Source organism: Salvia miltiorrhiza, chromosome 2 (assembly GCF_028751815.1).
Source record: "Salvia miltiorrhiza cultivar Shanhuang (shh) chromosome 2, IMPLAD_Smil_shh, whole genome shotgun sequence".
NCBI classification, from domain to species: domain Eukaryota; kingdom Viridiplantae; phylum Streptophyta; class Magnoliopsida; order Lamiales; family Lamiaceae; genus Salvia; species Salvia miltiorrhiza.
The window spans coordinates 56130936-56144310 of record NC_080388.1 but is presented as its reverse complement, the minus strand read 5'-3'; the positions used below and the strand labels follow the sequence as shown (position 1 = coordinate 56144310).

General features: G+C 35.6%; 1 protein-coding gene and 1 long non-coding RNA gene across 4 annotated transcripts; one reads left to right on the top strand and one right to left on the bottom strand.

Moving 5' to 3' along the window:
* Positions 1-1232: 1232 nt before the first annotated feature.
* Positions 1233-3810, top strand: LOC131009770 (nuclear transport factor 2-like). The gene is made up of 2 exons (XM_057937178.1): positions 1233-1310; positions 3478-3810. Exons 1-2 carry the CDS (start codon positions 1233-1235, stop codon positions 3808-3810), a joined length of 411 nt encoding a protein of 136 aa, XP_057793161.1.
* A 5826-nt stretch (positions 3811-9636) lies between these two features.
* LOC131010457 (uncharacterized) lies at positions 9637-12336 on the bottom strand. 3 transcript variants are annotated; one of them, XR_009096560.1, is made up of 6 exons: positions 11087-12336; positions 10621-10739; positions 10435-10515; positions 10141-10275; positions 9987-10060; positions 9637-9864 (listed from the first exon to the last, which is right to left on the bottom strand). It is a non-coding gene; the product is annotated as an uncharacterized LOC131010457 (long non-coding RNA). The 3 variants fall into 3 exon arrangements; XR_009096559.1 differs by having other exon boundaries at positions 10621-12335; XR_009096558.1 differs by lacking the exon at positions 10435-10515 and having other exon boundaries at positions 10621-12328.
* Positions 12337-13375: the final 1039 nt, after the last annotated feature.

Here is a 13375-nt window from a genome sequence, read left to right as displayed (position 1 = left end):
GGGTAGGGATCTATGGAGAATTACACTATAGTATAGAATAGAGAAAAAATCAGGACCGTATGATCTACTTCATCCTACGGCCCCCTTTTATTCCAATTAGTATTATTAAAATCGAATAACATTTAAAAAAAGGCTTTAGAAATTCCGGAAGGGGTAAATTGGAATTTACCAATGAATGTAAATCGGTAAGTTTCAATTACTTCCGAAAATCACTCCTCCACCCTCTCTTCGAAAAAAATCGTTGGAACTAGGGTTTTGGGATTCCGAATAGCCACAAAATCACCAGATTATTGAAGAAGGTTGAAGAACATCAGGTTTTTGGCACTTTCTGTTCGAAAATTTTCGTAGATAGTAGGGCTTTGGAATTTGGAATAAACACAACGATTTCGCTGTCGCAGAACTTGTGGAGATTATCGAAGAAGGTAGAAAAACATCTGGGTTCAATATTTTCTGTGAATTGAAGACCACCGAAACATATTTCACCATTCATTTGAAGAAAAGAAGGCCAAACTCGGCTTCAGATTTCAACAAATCGAACGAGGTAAGTTCGACATATTTTTGTCTGCTGTGTATAAAAATGCATTCGAAAATTACTTGTTGCTCTCGTTTTCATAGTGAATAAGTTGCTGGTGCCGAAAAATTAGTTGCCTCTATCGAAAATTACTTGTTGCTTTCGTTCGAAATATGTTGCTGGTAATGGCATTTTATGAAATATCCAACTATGTTCAATTCCCCATATCTGAATTATTTAAAAAGAAATATCCAAAAACTGACAAAAGCATGTAATGTAACAATTTCTATTTTATGTTCTCTCGAGATCTATAAACTGATCTTGTTTTGAATATGAATTTGTTAATTATTGCTGCTACATGCTTTAATGAAACTACTATTCATAAGCCAAGATTTGTTTGTTTAGAATAATGAAAAATATTCTTTCGAATAAGAAGAAATAATTAATGAATCTAACTTGTTTTTGGTTTTTGCCATGGGTCCAAAGCAGAGAGGGAATCAAGACCAAGAATTTTATATCAGTAGTACATTAATAATTATATTTATTCAAGTGATATTACAATTCAATGTAAAAATTTATTTGTTTTATTCGTCATTATCTTTATTCGATTTATAATTATCTTTTATTCATTACTGTAAAAACTGAATATTTTGATATTGAATATGCTTGCATTGATCTTTGAATGAGTAGACAATGGAAAACATAAGATATATACATCTGGATGGCACTGGTGATGTTGATAGCTCAAGCCGTGACAAACGCAAAGGGCCTTTCATCAACAGATGATGAATTCGCCATGGTGAGTTAATTCAAGAGTGGTTCAGTGTAGGAACGGCTGGCGAGCCAGATGTTGGAGTGGTCGGAAAGAGTGCTGCCACAAATTTTGAAAAGATTGCAGATGTATAATGTATAAATTGTTTATTCATTAATAACATGTTTTTATTCGAAAGATTAAATAAATTATTCATTATTATATTTTATTTTGTGATTTTCTAGCAATTTACTAACATTTTGACCATGTTGCCGGAACGAGAAAATCGATCCAAGAAGGTCCAGAAGAAATTGCTCCTACTACCAACAAGATGGAAATTTAGAACAATGAATAATTTGTGATTTCTGCATTGGTTTTGAATGGAAATTTATATCATGAAATTAATGTGATTTTATTTAGTAGTTGAGACGTGCAAAGTGAAATGAGTTATTACTACGGCATTGACAAATACATATATTTTGTTTAAAATTACTGATTATTTTTAAATATTAAATGAATATTTCTTATTATTACTTGAATACAGTATATATTTTTATGAATGAGATGTACACGGTGAATATTATCTAATGACAAACTACCAAATTAATGAGCTCTGGTTTGAATACAATTATTTTGTGTACATAAATTAAATGATATTATTAAGTTCAAAATAATATAAAAATAAAATAAATGTACCATATTCAACTACCGAAAATATGAAGATTCGGTCAACTCCATATTAGGATAGAGCGGTTACAAATAATAATAAAATTACATAACTAACCTTTAATTAAATCTGGATGTAAAATACACCTAATAATCTAAACCGTAAGATCCGCTATATCTAAGGGTCAATATCAATTCTCTATTCTTAAAAATATATGCATTCTCTATGGATCCATTCTCTCTCTCTCTCTCTCTCTCTCTCTCTCTCTCTCTATATATATATATATATATATATATATATATATATATATATATATATATATATATATATAGGGGAGGGCTACAGTAAAAACACTTTTTAAAATATAAATATAAACGTTTTTTAATGTACGAATTTTATCCAACAGGGTTACGATTTCATCCAACATGGTTACGAATTATGAAAAATAAATTTTTGCTACCTTTGGGATTCGAACCCAGGACCACGAATTCATCCAAAAGGGTTACGAATCAACCGTAGATCTTGATGATCTAAGGGCTAAAAATCATTTATATTTTATACACTTAAGAGTGTTTTTATTCTAGCCCTCCCCTATATATATATATATATATATATATATATATATATATATATGTAGAGGTTCAAGAAAGAACTACTAAATAAAAGAAGAACGGGGAACTATTTTCAGTCATTTGATCATCAAGATCTACGGTGGATGCATCATCTTGTTGGATGAATGCAAATCCTGGGTTCAAATCCTGAAAGAAGCAATTTTTTTTTGTTTTTTTTAGTGCATTAATTTTAACAATGAATGCATTAATTTTTATATTGGATGCATTAGATTTGATGGTTCTCAAGTTCTCATAAATAATGTAGTTCTCTCTAGAACCACACCATATCTATATATATATATATATATATATATATATATAGGGTCGCATTCAATGGAGACCATTTCTTATATAGAGAATGAAGACCAAATCAAGGCCATTCATCTCAATCCAATCAATGATCCAGATTATTTCCTGATTTGATTTTTCATGTAATTAAATAATGGTTAATTACATTTATTTAATCCAAAAAGGGCAAAAACGTCCACTCAAATCCACGAATTATGGCATCTGGTTGAGCAAATCCCGAAAATTACTCTCTTCCAATTCTGGGACCTGATCCGTCAATGAACATAATAGGTGAACATGAGTATGTTCATTTGTTTTCCTATGAACATATTGATGAACATTAGTATGTTCATTTGTTTTTCTACGAACATTATCATGTTCATTTATATGTTCATTTGTTTTTCTACGAACATTATCATGTTCATTTATTTTTCAACGAACACAGTACAAAAAAATCGAGATTAAATTCCTGAATTATCTTGATGCATATTCCTGAATAAGCTTATTCATATCTATTCGATATATCACCTTATACATTGAAATAAGCCCGTTTTTGGAACTTATTCATAAGCCCTCATAAGACTCTATTCAGGAATCAATCTCCATGTTAATGGAGTTCTCTCTAAGAACATTCAATTTGACATTTCAGGCTTCTCCAGTGACAATTGGTGTACGCCAATCATTTGTTGAGGAGAAGAGGTCTACGAACACTCGAGGAAATGCCAAGGGGAGATTTCAATCTGGAAGGGGTTCTGGATTCAGAAATGAGGGAGTAAGAGGACGTGGGAACTACGGAGGTGGAAGGGGTTACGGCAGGGGTGATTTCAATGGCAGGGGCGAGTTTGGTGGCAGGGGTGGAAGGTCCTCAAATCGTGACGGATATCAGAGGTCTGAAAACATGAGCAGCAATGGAGGCGGAGCAGCAGCAGGAGAGATGGAGGCGATTGGGAAGGTGGCGGGGAGGGAGGCGGCGGAGCAGTAGGAGAGATGGGGAGGCGGCGGAGCAGCAGAGATGGGGAGGCGGCAGAGCAACTGGAGATTGGGGAGGCGGCGGGGGAGGGGGGAGAGTGATTGAGAGAGAGAGAGCGTGAATGAGAGGGGATAGTGATTGAGAGAGAGAGAGAGCGTGAATGAGAGAGAGTGAGTGAGATTAGGGTTAAATAGAAAATGACATGCTTGACCTTTTGATTATAAAATAAATGAAAATTAATAAATTTAATCAATTAAATTACCACCATTAGATTAAGTTAGATCAAGGAACTAGATTTGGTCTTCATTCTCTATATAGGGGAGTGGTCTCCATTGAACTCTCCCCTATATATATATATATATATATATATATATATATATATATAATAGGTTCGATAAATCTGTATTTATCATGAGAACATGCGAACAATGCATTCGCTCTTAAATTAAGATAATAACTCACCTGCGGACCATTCACTAGGAGGCATTTGGTTTGGTGGATGAGATGCATAAGATTGATAGGATTGGAGGGGTGATTAAATAATCCATCCAACTATGGAGTGATAAATAATCACTCATTTGGATTATTAAATACGGGCCGAATTATCAATCACGAGCCCAATCATGCAAACTAAATACTTGATTGAGGTGAATTAATTTATCAATCACGCCTTATCACTCAAACCAAACATATCTAACTATAATAGAACACTTGTAAGTGTCCTATTACTCCACAAATGAAAATTTATGCAAAAATTAATACATTCTAAAGAAAAAAATTGCTCTTCATGATATTATACATTTTAACATCTTCTCAATTTTGCTCTCTAATTAAGATATTATAAAAATATCTTTAACTTATAAGTTTCAATCATATAAATATTTTGACAATTTATAAATGTATTTTAACACTTTGACAACTAATAAATTCTTAAAATATTATATTTTATAAGTTATCAAAACATCATAACATAACTATTAGAGTTTATAAATTGTGTGAGATAAGCTTAGTTAACACCACCTTAATCAAATTTGGAAGTCAGGTTAATATATCTTGCAACTTAAGAGTTGTTTGGCTAATCTTTTGAAAATTAAGTATATAAGCTCCAATAACTTTTAAGATGCTTTAATAGCTTATAAAATGTTAAGAGTACTTTATAAATTGTTGAAGTATTTATATAAAGGGTTAATAGCAAAAAAATACACGAACTATTGCCGAATTTGCAAATTCCACATGACCTTCAAAATTAGCCTTATAATACATCACCTTTTAATTTCATTGTAAAGTGCACACGTGTTGACCATCACCTTAAGCGTAATTGACGTGGTAGCCGGAAATTGCATACGTGGACTAACCGTCGGCCATGTAAAACGACGTCGTTTTGTCAAGCTTTTTTTTTTTTAAAAAAAAAGGGTTAAGGTGCAGATAGGCCCATCAAGTGAAGGCCCTTAGAGCATTTCAGTCCTCTTACTAACTGTGTGTGCAGATTGGCCCTCGAACTCAAAAAAATGGTGCAGATCGCCCCCTCTGACTTAACACCGTTATGGGCCGTTAGTCAGAGGGGGCAATCTGCACCGTTTTTTTGGAGTTCAGGGGCTAACACCTTTTTCCTTTTTGGAGTTCGGGGGCTAATCTGCACACCGTTCATTAAAAAAAATCACATCTCATCTTCTCCGACCAACTTTTCCGGCGTCAATCGCCGTCAGATGAGGAAAATCACGAAATCAAGTTCCCAAGCCCCAAATCGGGAATTCCAAATCGGCGTCATTGCTCCCAAAAATCACATAATCGAAATGGAAACTCGAATTCTCCCTCGAACGTCACCGCCCCCAATTGCAGAATCACCCCCAACGAATCGAACTTCGCCTCGCCGTAGGCGGTGATCGTGACCCCAATCGAGATCGAGATCATGTTGGCCATGGTCTCTGATTTGAAGGCGTCCTTCTTCAACAGCACGCCGATAGTGTAGATGGCGACGGGCATCGTCGGCCTTTATCACCGGATTTCGTCGGATTTGAGAGAAAGAGGCGACTCCTTATCGAGAAAAGCTAGGCGACTCCTCATCGAGAAAAGCTAGGCGGCGGGTTTACTGGATATTGCGGCGGCGATTTTCGACGGAATGGGAGAATTAGGGCTCATCCTTGACGCTAAGCGTGTGCAGTCGAGTGAGCTCCGAGGTTTAGGGCCCAAGAGAGAAAGAAAGGGGCGGCACCGTCCGCCGGCCTCGCGGGAGCTTGAATCAGCGACAACGTTGATCAAATTTTGAGCGAGAGAGATGAATTAATTAAAAAGTTAAAAGGTGTAGATTAGCCCCTGAACTCCGAAAAAACGGTGCAGATCGCTCCCTTGACTAACGGCCCATAACGGTGTTAAGTCAGAGGGGCCGATCTGCACCGTTTTTTTTAGTTCGGGGGCCAATTTGCACACACAGTTAGTAAGGGGACTGAAATGCCCTAAGGGCCTCCACTTGAGGGGCCTATCTGCACCTTAACCCCCAAAAAAAAAAAACAACAACAAATCTGGCCCATCCCTCTCCCCCTGACCCCTCTCTCTCTCTCTTGGCCATTAGCAGCAATTCCGGGAACTCATCTATCGACGTCCTACCGAGCCAACTGATATTCACGAAAAGGGCCGACTGATATTCACGAAAAGGTTTGAGCAAAGTTTTATAGCTCGCCATCGGTGAGGAGCGTCGAAGGCGAGAGGACGCCGACCTCTCCACGCCACACCCCGCCGCACCTTGCCACCACCATCGCTGAGGCCAGCGCCCCAGATCTACCGCCTTTTCCAAACGCCAGCACCACCTCCATCTCCACCGCGCTGCACAGCGCAGCCTTGTCTCCAACAGCCACGTTCCACCACCACCGTTCACAAAAATTCAGAGTTGCGTTCCAGATCCGCCGCCATTGAGTGGTAAAAAGGAGAAAGGCGGCGGTTCAGTGGACAACAAACTGCAGAGGGTTCCAGATCCACCGTCACTGAGTTGGGTTTTGTTGCTGCCATCTTTTTGTCCATTTTATGAAGTGCAACTCAAATCAGCTATCCCTAAACTCGAATTAGCTAGTAGGAAAGCTCGAACTAGTCTACCAATCAGTCAAGTAAAGTAGACAAATAAGTAAGAATTCTCTGCCCCTTAGTAAGAATTAGAGAAAGAAATAGCTGGCTTCGTTGTTATCTGAAGATAGATCTGGAAGAGTAGTTTGTCTTCTTTCTTTTCCCTGTCAAGAAGAGAAAGAAGAGGGGGGAGCAACGCGACCTGGTAATGTTTGCTAGCTTTCCCCTGTTGTTGGTTCTCCCGAAGGGGCGACATTTGCCAAACTCAGACCGCATCGATGAAGGCGGTTGGTCATTCATCGTTCTTCCATTCGGCCGACAGCAGTGGAGAAGTTTGAGGAAAGAGAGGAGACGCAGTTGTGATTTTTGAGAAAGAGATATTTTTTTTATGACACGTGTATTGCCAGATCTTTAAAAATGCCACGCGTATTGCCACATACACTAAATAATAATCCACGTCATTGCCGGTCAACGTTAATCATAATTGGAGTTCTCGCCGTGTGCAAATTGCAATAAAATCAATAGTTCATGTATTATGGAGCTAATTTTAAAGGTCATGTGCAAAATACAAATTTGATGAAACTTTATGTATTTTTCGGCTATTAACCCTTAGATAAATGAACTTATAAGTTAGAGAAAAAAATGAGACATATAAAGAAAATCCTTGTAAAAGAGGAAAAAAATTGAAGAACGATAAACTTGGAAATGTATATGGTGGAAATAACAAACTGAGATTGAATATTTTTTGTAAAATAATTGTTGCAAATATGATTTTGAAAAAAAAAAGTTTGATAGAGAAACTTATAAGTTCTTGTAGTTGTTTCTATAGGACTTATTCTTAAGAAATAGCATGAACTTTGATTCAATGGTGACTTTTTAGCTCGAATTTACAAACATTACAAATATAACATGTATTTTTATAAGTTGTTCGATTTATGGTTTGAGTCAGAATTTCGACTAAACAAAAATAACATAAGCATCGATGGAGAAGGAGAAAATAAGAATTATGAATAAGCTTTACTTAAGACTCATTTATGTGGCCCTCAAATCATCTTTTTTGAAGAGACGCATATCATCCTTATTTGTCTCGTACTCAAATAGCGTTATTTGAAGATGCTCACCTATCCTGCTCAGGAAAAAAAAAGAGAGGCTCCGCTATCGTCAATCAGAACCTAAGATATCCAGAAAGATTGATGCATATAATTGAGGAAGCTATGATTAAATTTTTCTTTTATCTTTCTTACCATAAAATCTATCCAAATTCATCATATTAATAAGATATAAACCAATAAAAAATAACTCAAATAATAAAATTTATCAAACGCCTTTAAATATTCCAAAATTTCAATTCATATCCTTAAAACTATATAAGGGATTGAAGGAATTACACAGTAATGAGGATGATATTCGGGATCCCAGAAAAGGATCTTCCTAAGTAACCAAGATCCCGAATATTCTGAAATCCCTATCCCTAATGAACATGCCCAGAGTTGATTTCATCAGAGGAGAACCGGGAAGAGAATCTTATTCCAAGAGTAAAATGGCGCTGCCTTAAGACCGCGGGGCCACCTATGGTCACCTACTCAAGGCCGGATTTGGAAAGTGACGGGGTATCTTCAGACGAGGATCACCCAGACCAAACCTAGTCTTTATATCCTATGTGATTGGAGCCTGAGGACAGGTCTGTTGCTTTTCAGAGCCCGAACGACGTCGTTTCTAAGGACGGCCGTAACCGCAACGCCAAATCTTTCACCACACCTCCACTCTCATTTCTCCAATAAGTTGATTAAACAATTTGACGCCGCTGGTGGCCCCCAATTCCTTCGACAGCAATTGAGAGAATCTCTTGTCCTCGGTGATGGAGAGGGCGACGCGGATCCAGTAGGGGGAGGGGAGGAGGCAGTGGTGTAGGGAGATGCGGTTAGGAGAATGAAGGAAAACGAAGAGGAAGAAGTGAATAGGATTTTAGATTTTTTTTAAAATCCTAATCGGGAGTGTGTAAAAAGAAATAGATTATGAATAGCGGCACGAGGGAGTACACCACATGTGCTCGATTTTAAGGGAAGCTGCAAGCTTGTACAATCATTCGCAACAGAAAATCAAGTATGGATGCTATCTTGGATTATAAACTGATCATATTGCTCTATGCAATACTAATTTACTAGCCAATGGCATATAGCTTGTGTCATTTTTTGTGCAGATCATTGGACAAAGAAAATGAAATGTTGAAGTTGTTAAAATATATTTACTATATTAAAAAGTTAAGAAATTAATTTGAAACTAATTTCATAATTAAATGATAATTTTATATATAGTTATAATAAAGTTAAATGTGTATTTCACTACAAGAATTTAGCACATAGACAACAAATATTTAGTGTTGTCTATGTGGAAAACGTATGTTGTTGAGGCTGGTGTTGTCTATTCTGGGGTGCTAATAGACAACATATATTATTTGTTGTCAATTTAAACATAGACAACATACGGAAGGTAATAAACAACAATATTATCTGTTGTCTATTTAATCATAGACAACAAATATTATAATATTTGTTGTCTATAATGATATAGACAACAAACCGAGTGGTTATAGACAACATGAAATATGTATTGTCTATTCTATGACAAAATATTTTTTTTTATAATATATTTAGATCCCTATTTTATAATACCAATATATTATAACAAAATTAAAATACTTAAACATCAAATAACCAAATAATACTAAAAAGGCATAAATAAAAACTCGATTAATATCATAAAAGTCAAACATCGTATTTAGTATTTCATCAAAAGATATTACATCCACAATTGTATTGTCTCTAACTATGCCTTCAACATTCAAATAAACTTCTCCTAAAAAAACTTCTAATACAATCTTCAACCTTTAACATTCACCACCAATCATCCAACAAATTCAATTATCCAACAAACATTTCCCATTCCTTTAGTAATCATTTCTTCCATCGTAATACTGAAAATCCTTGCACTTCGAAAGGAGATGTTTGTCTTCTAAAATAGAAAAATCAATGTGTTAGTAGCATAAACAAGCTAAGTCAAATACAAAATTTGGTCAAGATTTCTATCTCTAAACTTAAAAAAAATAAAAAACTAAGAAATGACCATACACTTACCGTGTCCAATATATCTAACATAAATGATGAGTCATCACGATAGTTAATATAAACCTTCTACCAACTGCAGAAACCTATATAAGAATAAGAAATTAGATTATCATCCAATAAAATGAAGATCAAATATCAGTTGAAAGGGACATGTATATTATACCCAGATGAGATCATATGTGCAATTTAAATCCAGTAACGCTAAGAAGTTGGTTTGAGAATCAATAAGGTGACTACTCCCCAAGAATATGTACGTGATCTGTTATAAATCAGATAGAGTTGTAACACCATCCACCACCTTAAAATAAAAAAAAAAAGAAAATATTTTTATCCATTAAATATAAAAGATGGAAAATGTAAGCTTAAGAATAAGAAGATAGCATAGCATGCACATAAAGATTTATTTAGAGCTTATAGTAATGATTTTTTTTTCGAAGTAATGTTAAAGATGGTCTACTTGCAGATACACAATCCAACTATCAGTTGTCTCTAGATCCCTCAACGTAAGAGTACGCTAGTGCACTCCCATCAAAGCAAACTATAACAACAAATGAAATAACTAGTTATATTTAGTCAATATACACATACATATATACATACTTCAAAGCAAAAATATATTAGTATTTAAGAGATAATATCTAACCTGCTCCTCTAGGGATGGCATCGTCTCGAATAGTAACGGGGCCTTGAGCATTCATCACAACAAGTGAAAAAATCAATAAACTCAGCCAACCAGCTATAGTGATGATGCCTTTTGCCATTCTTTAAGTAGATAAAATATAAAAAATATTATTAGTATTCATTGGAAACAGTCACAACAAACAACAAAAGTTAAGACAACTAAATTTTTGAAACAGCCAGATATAGAGGTATTCGACTTATCCGTGAACTAATTCTTAAACATATACATAAATATACATTCATTAAATCAGAATACAATACACAGAAAACAGAGGAACGAAGAAGCAAGTTGCTAGGGCAGGCTTGGAGTAAACCACGAAGAAACATACCATCAAATTTTCCTAGACTAACAACAACTTCATATCTTCAAACAATTTAAACAAAATGACATACTTTGAATTCAGAAATTAGAAAGAAAGAAAACATACCTTGTGTAACTTTTCAAGAGAACACAGAGGATCGGGTAACAAGAGGAACATGTGTGGGGAAGCTTGAACCAGCTAGAGTTAATGGTGAGGTTGAATGCTAAGAATCAGTCCTCTTTATAGGAGGGAAGGCAACATAATCATTTATCATGAACAGATAAAACTCATGACATTGACAACTTATGCTGCAAACTCCACTACATCACAAATTTTCCCTTGAAGCTAAATGACTATATCCTAAATTTAGTCCAAAGTACTTGAAAAATTCAGCAATAAACCCAAATTCTGCAAATCCACCAAAACAAATTTAATCACAAGAGATAATTTGCCAGACATCCTCATATTCCATTTGAATAATGCAATTAAAAAGATTAACAAATATTGAGAGATGTTAAATTCATGAATTGAGATAGTGAACCTTAAATCACGAACAAACCTTTTTTATCCGAGTCCTAACTTCTTGGCCTTGTTCCGCCTCTTCTCCGATTGGTGAGCCTTCTTTGCCATTGAATCCGCCTTCTTCATCCCAAATTCGCACACAATCGAGCGCTGCATAAAGCTCAATTGCACCTAGGTTTTGCTATGATGATGGGCCAGTTGAAAGGCGTCGATGGAGGAGATGTCGACGGATCTGCCGCTGCGTTTCGGCGAGGAAGGGCGACGGTGGTAGAGGGAGTGATGACAATGAGTTCCCGCCGAGCAACCGTTCGCCGAAGGAGAGAAAGAGAGAGATTCAGGGCTGGTGTGCACGCAGTGGGTTAGGTAGGGGCATCGGGCGGCGTTGAGCTGGTGAAGGAGGCGGCGTCAGGCTGGAGTGAGTTGATGGCGACGGCAGCCGGTGGTGGTAGGCGCAGCGGCGGAGCCGCGGAGGGAGAAGGAGGAGCGACAGAAATTGAATGTAGTTTTAGAAAGTAGAAACTAACTTTTTTTTTCTTGGTTACAATGCATCACATTTTATCTTTTTCTTTTTTGATTAAAATTCACAAGTGTTTGCGTAATGAGGTAATAGTAATAGACAATAGATTTTTAAAATACTTGTCTATATGCTTTGAATAAAGACAACAAACTAGGAAAATCTATTGTTTATTGTATTAATAGACAACAGAAATTAAGTCTTGTTGTCTAGTAGCGTTCATAGACAACATGTTTCAAACACTGTTGTCTATGACCACATTTTTCTATGGTCATAGACAACAGATTTAGCCATTATAGTTGTCTATATAATATTTAACAACACATTTGTCCAAATATATTGTCTATTTTGTGTTGTCTATGTGACCAATTCTTGTAGTGTTTGTAAATTATATTTTTTCTTTTTGTTTACTTTTTATTATTTTATTTCTTTCTAAAATTATGAGATTCAACTAATTATAAAATATTTAATATGCATATCAAATTAAATATCACGATAAAAGCTTTAATTTGATATAGTTTACGTAAATATTTGATTTAAAATGTAAAAGCTATACTTATTTAAAGATTAAATTTTTTAAATAAATATCTCTCCTCTCTCACCTTTTTTTGAATAGATTTATTTTTCAATACTTTTCTTAATTTTTTATTTCATTTTTATTTTTGTCTTTTCATAATAACAATTTTTATTATTGTAAATTCTTCTCTTTTTTTTTCAATATTCAATTCAGATATACTCAATTAAATTAATTTATTTATTATATTTATAAATATAAGGGAAAATTGCACCTAAATACACAAACTTTGCCAAAAATCCATATTTGACGCGAAGTTAGGATTTTACATTTTAATACACCAACTTTCGTTGTTGTCCAAATTTGACACGACTTAATTCTTAAAAATTCAAAAAACAACATCTTTTGTAAATAATTATACAAAGACCCACTTATGTTATAATTTGAGACATTTAAACCAAAACAAGATATCACTACAAAAAAACGCGAAAATAGCGGCCAAAATCAGCGACGGCGAAGCCGCCGCCGGCAATTACCGACGGCACGGCGGCGGCAAAAACGGCGACCCGTCTTTTGCCTATTACCGGCGCATTACCGACGGCAAAACAACCGCCGCTAATTAGCGGCGGTTGTGCCGTCGCTAATTTAAATATATTTTAATTTAAATACAAATTATTTATTACCGATGGCAACATTTACCGGCGGCAAGAGGCCGCCGCTAATCACCACCACCGGTGACATCCGGCGATAGCACCACCGCCGCCCGGCCAAAATTACCGACGGCATTTTTCCGCCGCTAATTACCGACGGCAAATTCCCATTACCGACGGCAAATGCCGTCGGTAATTTTTTTTATTTTTTTTAT

Excerpts from the sequence above, each read along its gene's own strand:
- LOC131009770 (XM_057937178.1), top strand. The coding sequence starts at position 1,233 with ATGGCACTGGTGATGTTGATAGCTCAAGCCGTGACAAACGCAAAGGGC. Across the intron at positions 1,311-3,477 it reads CAGATGATGAATTCGCCATG|GCTTCTCCAGTGACAATTGG; the intron begins GTGAGTTAATTC and ends TTGACATTTCAG.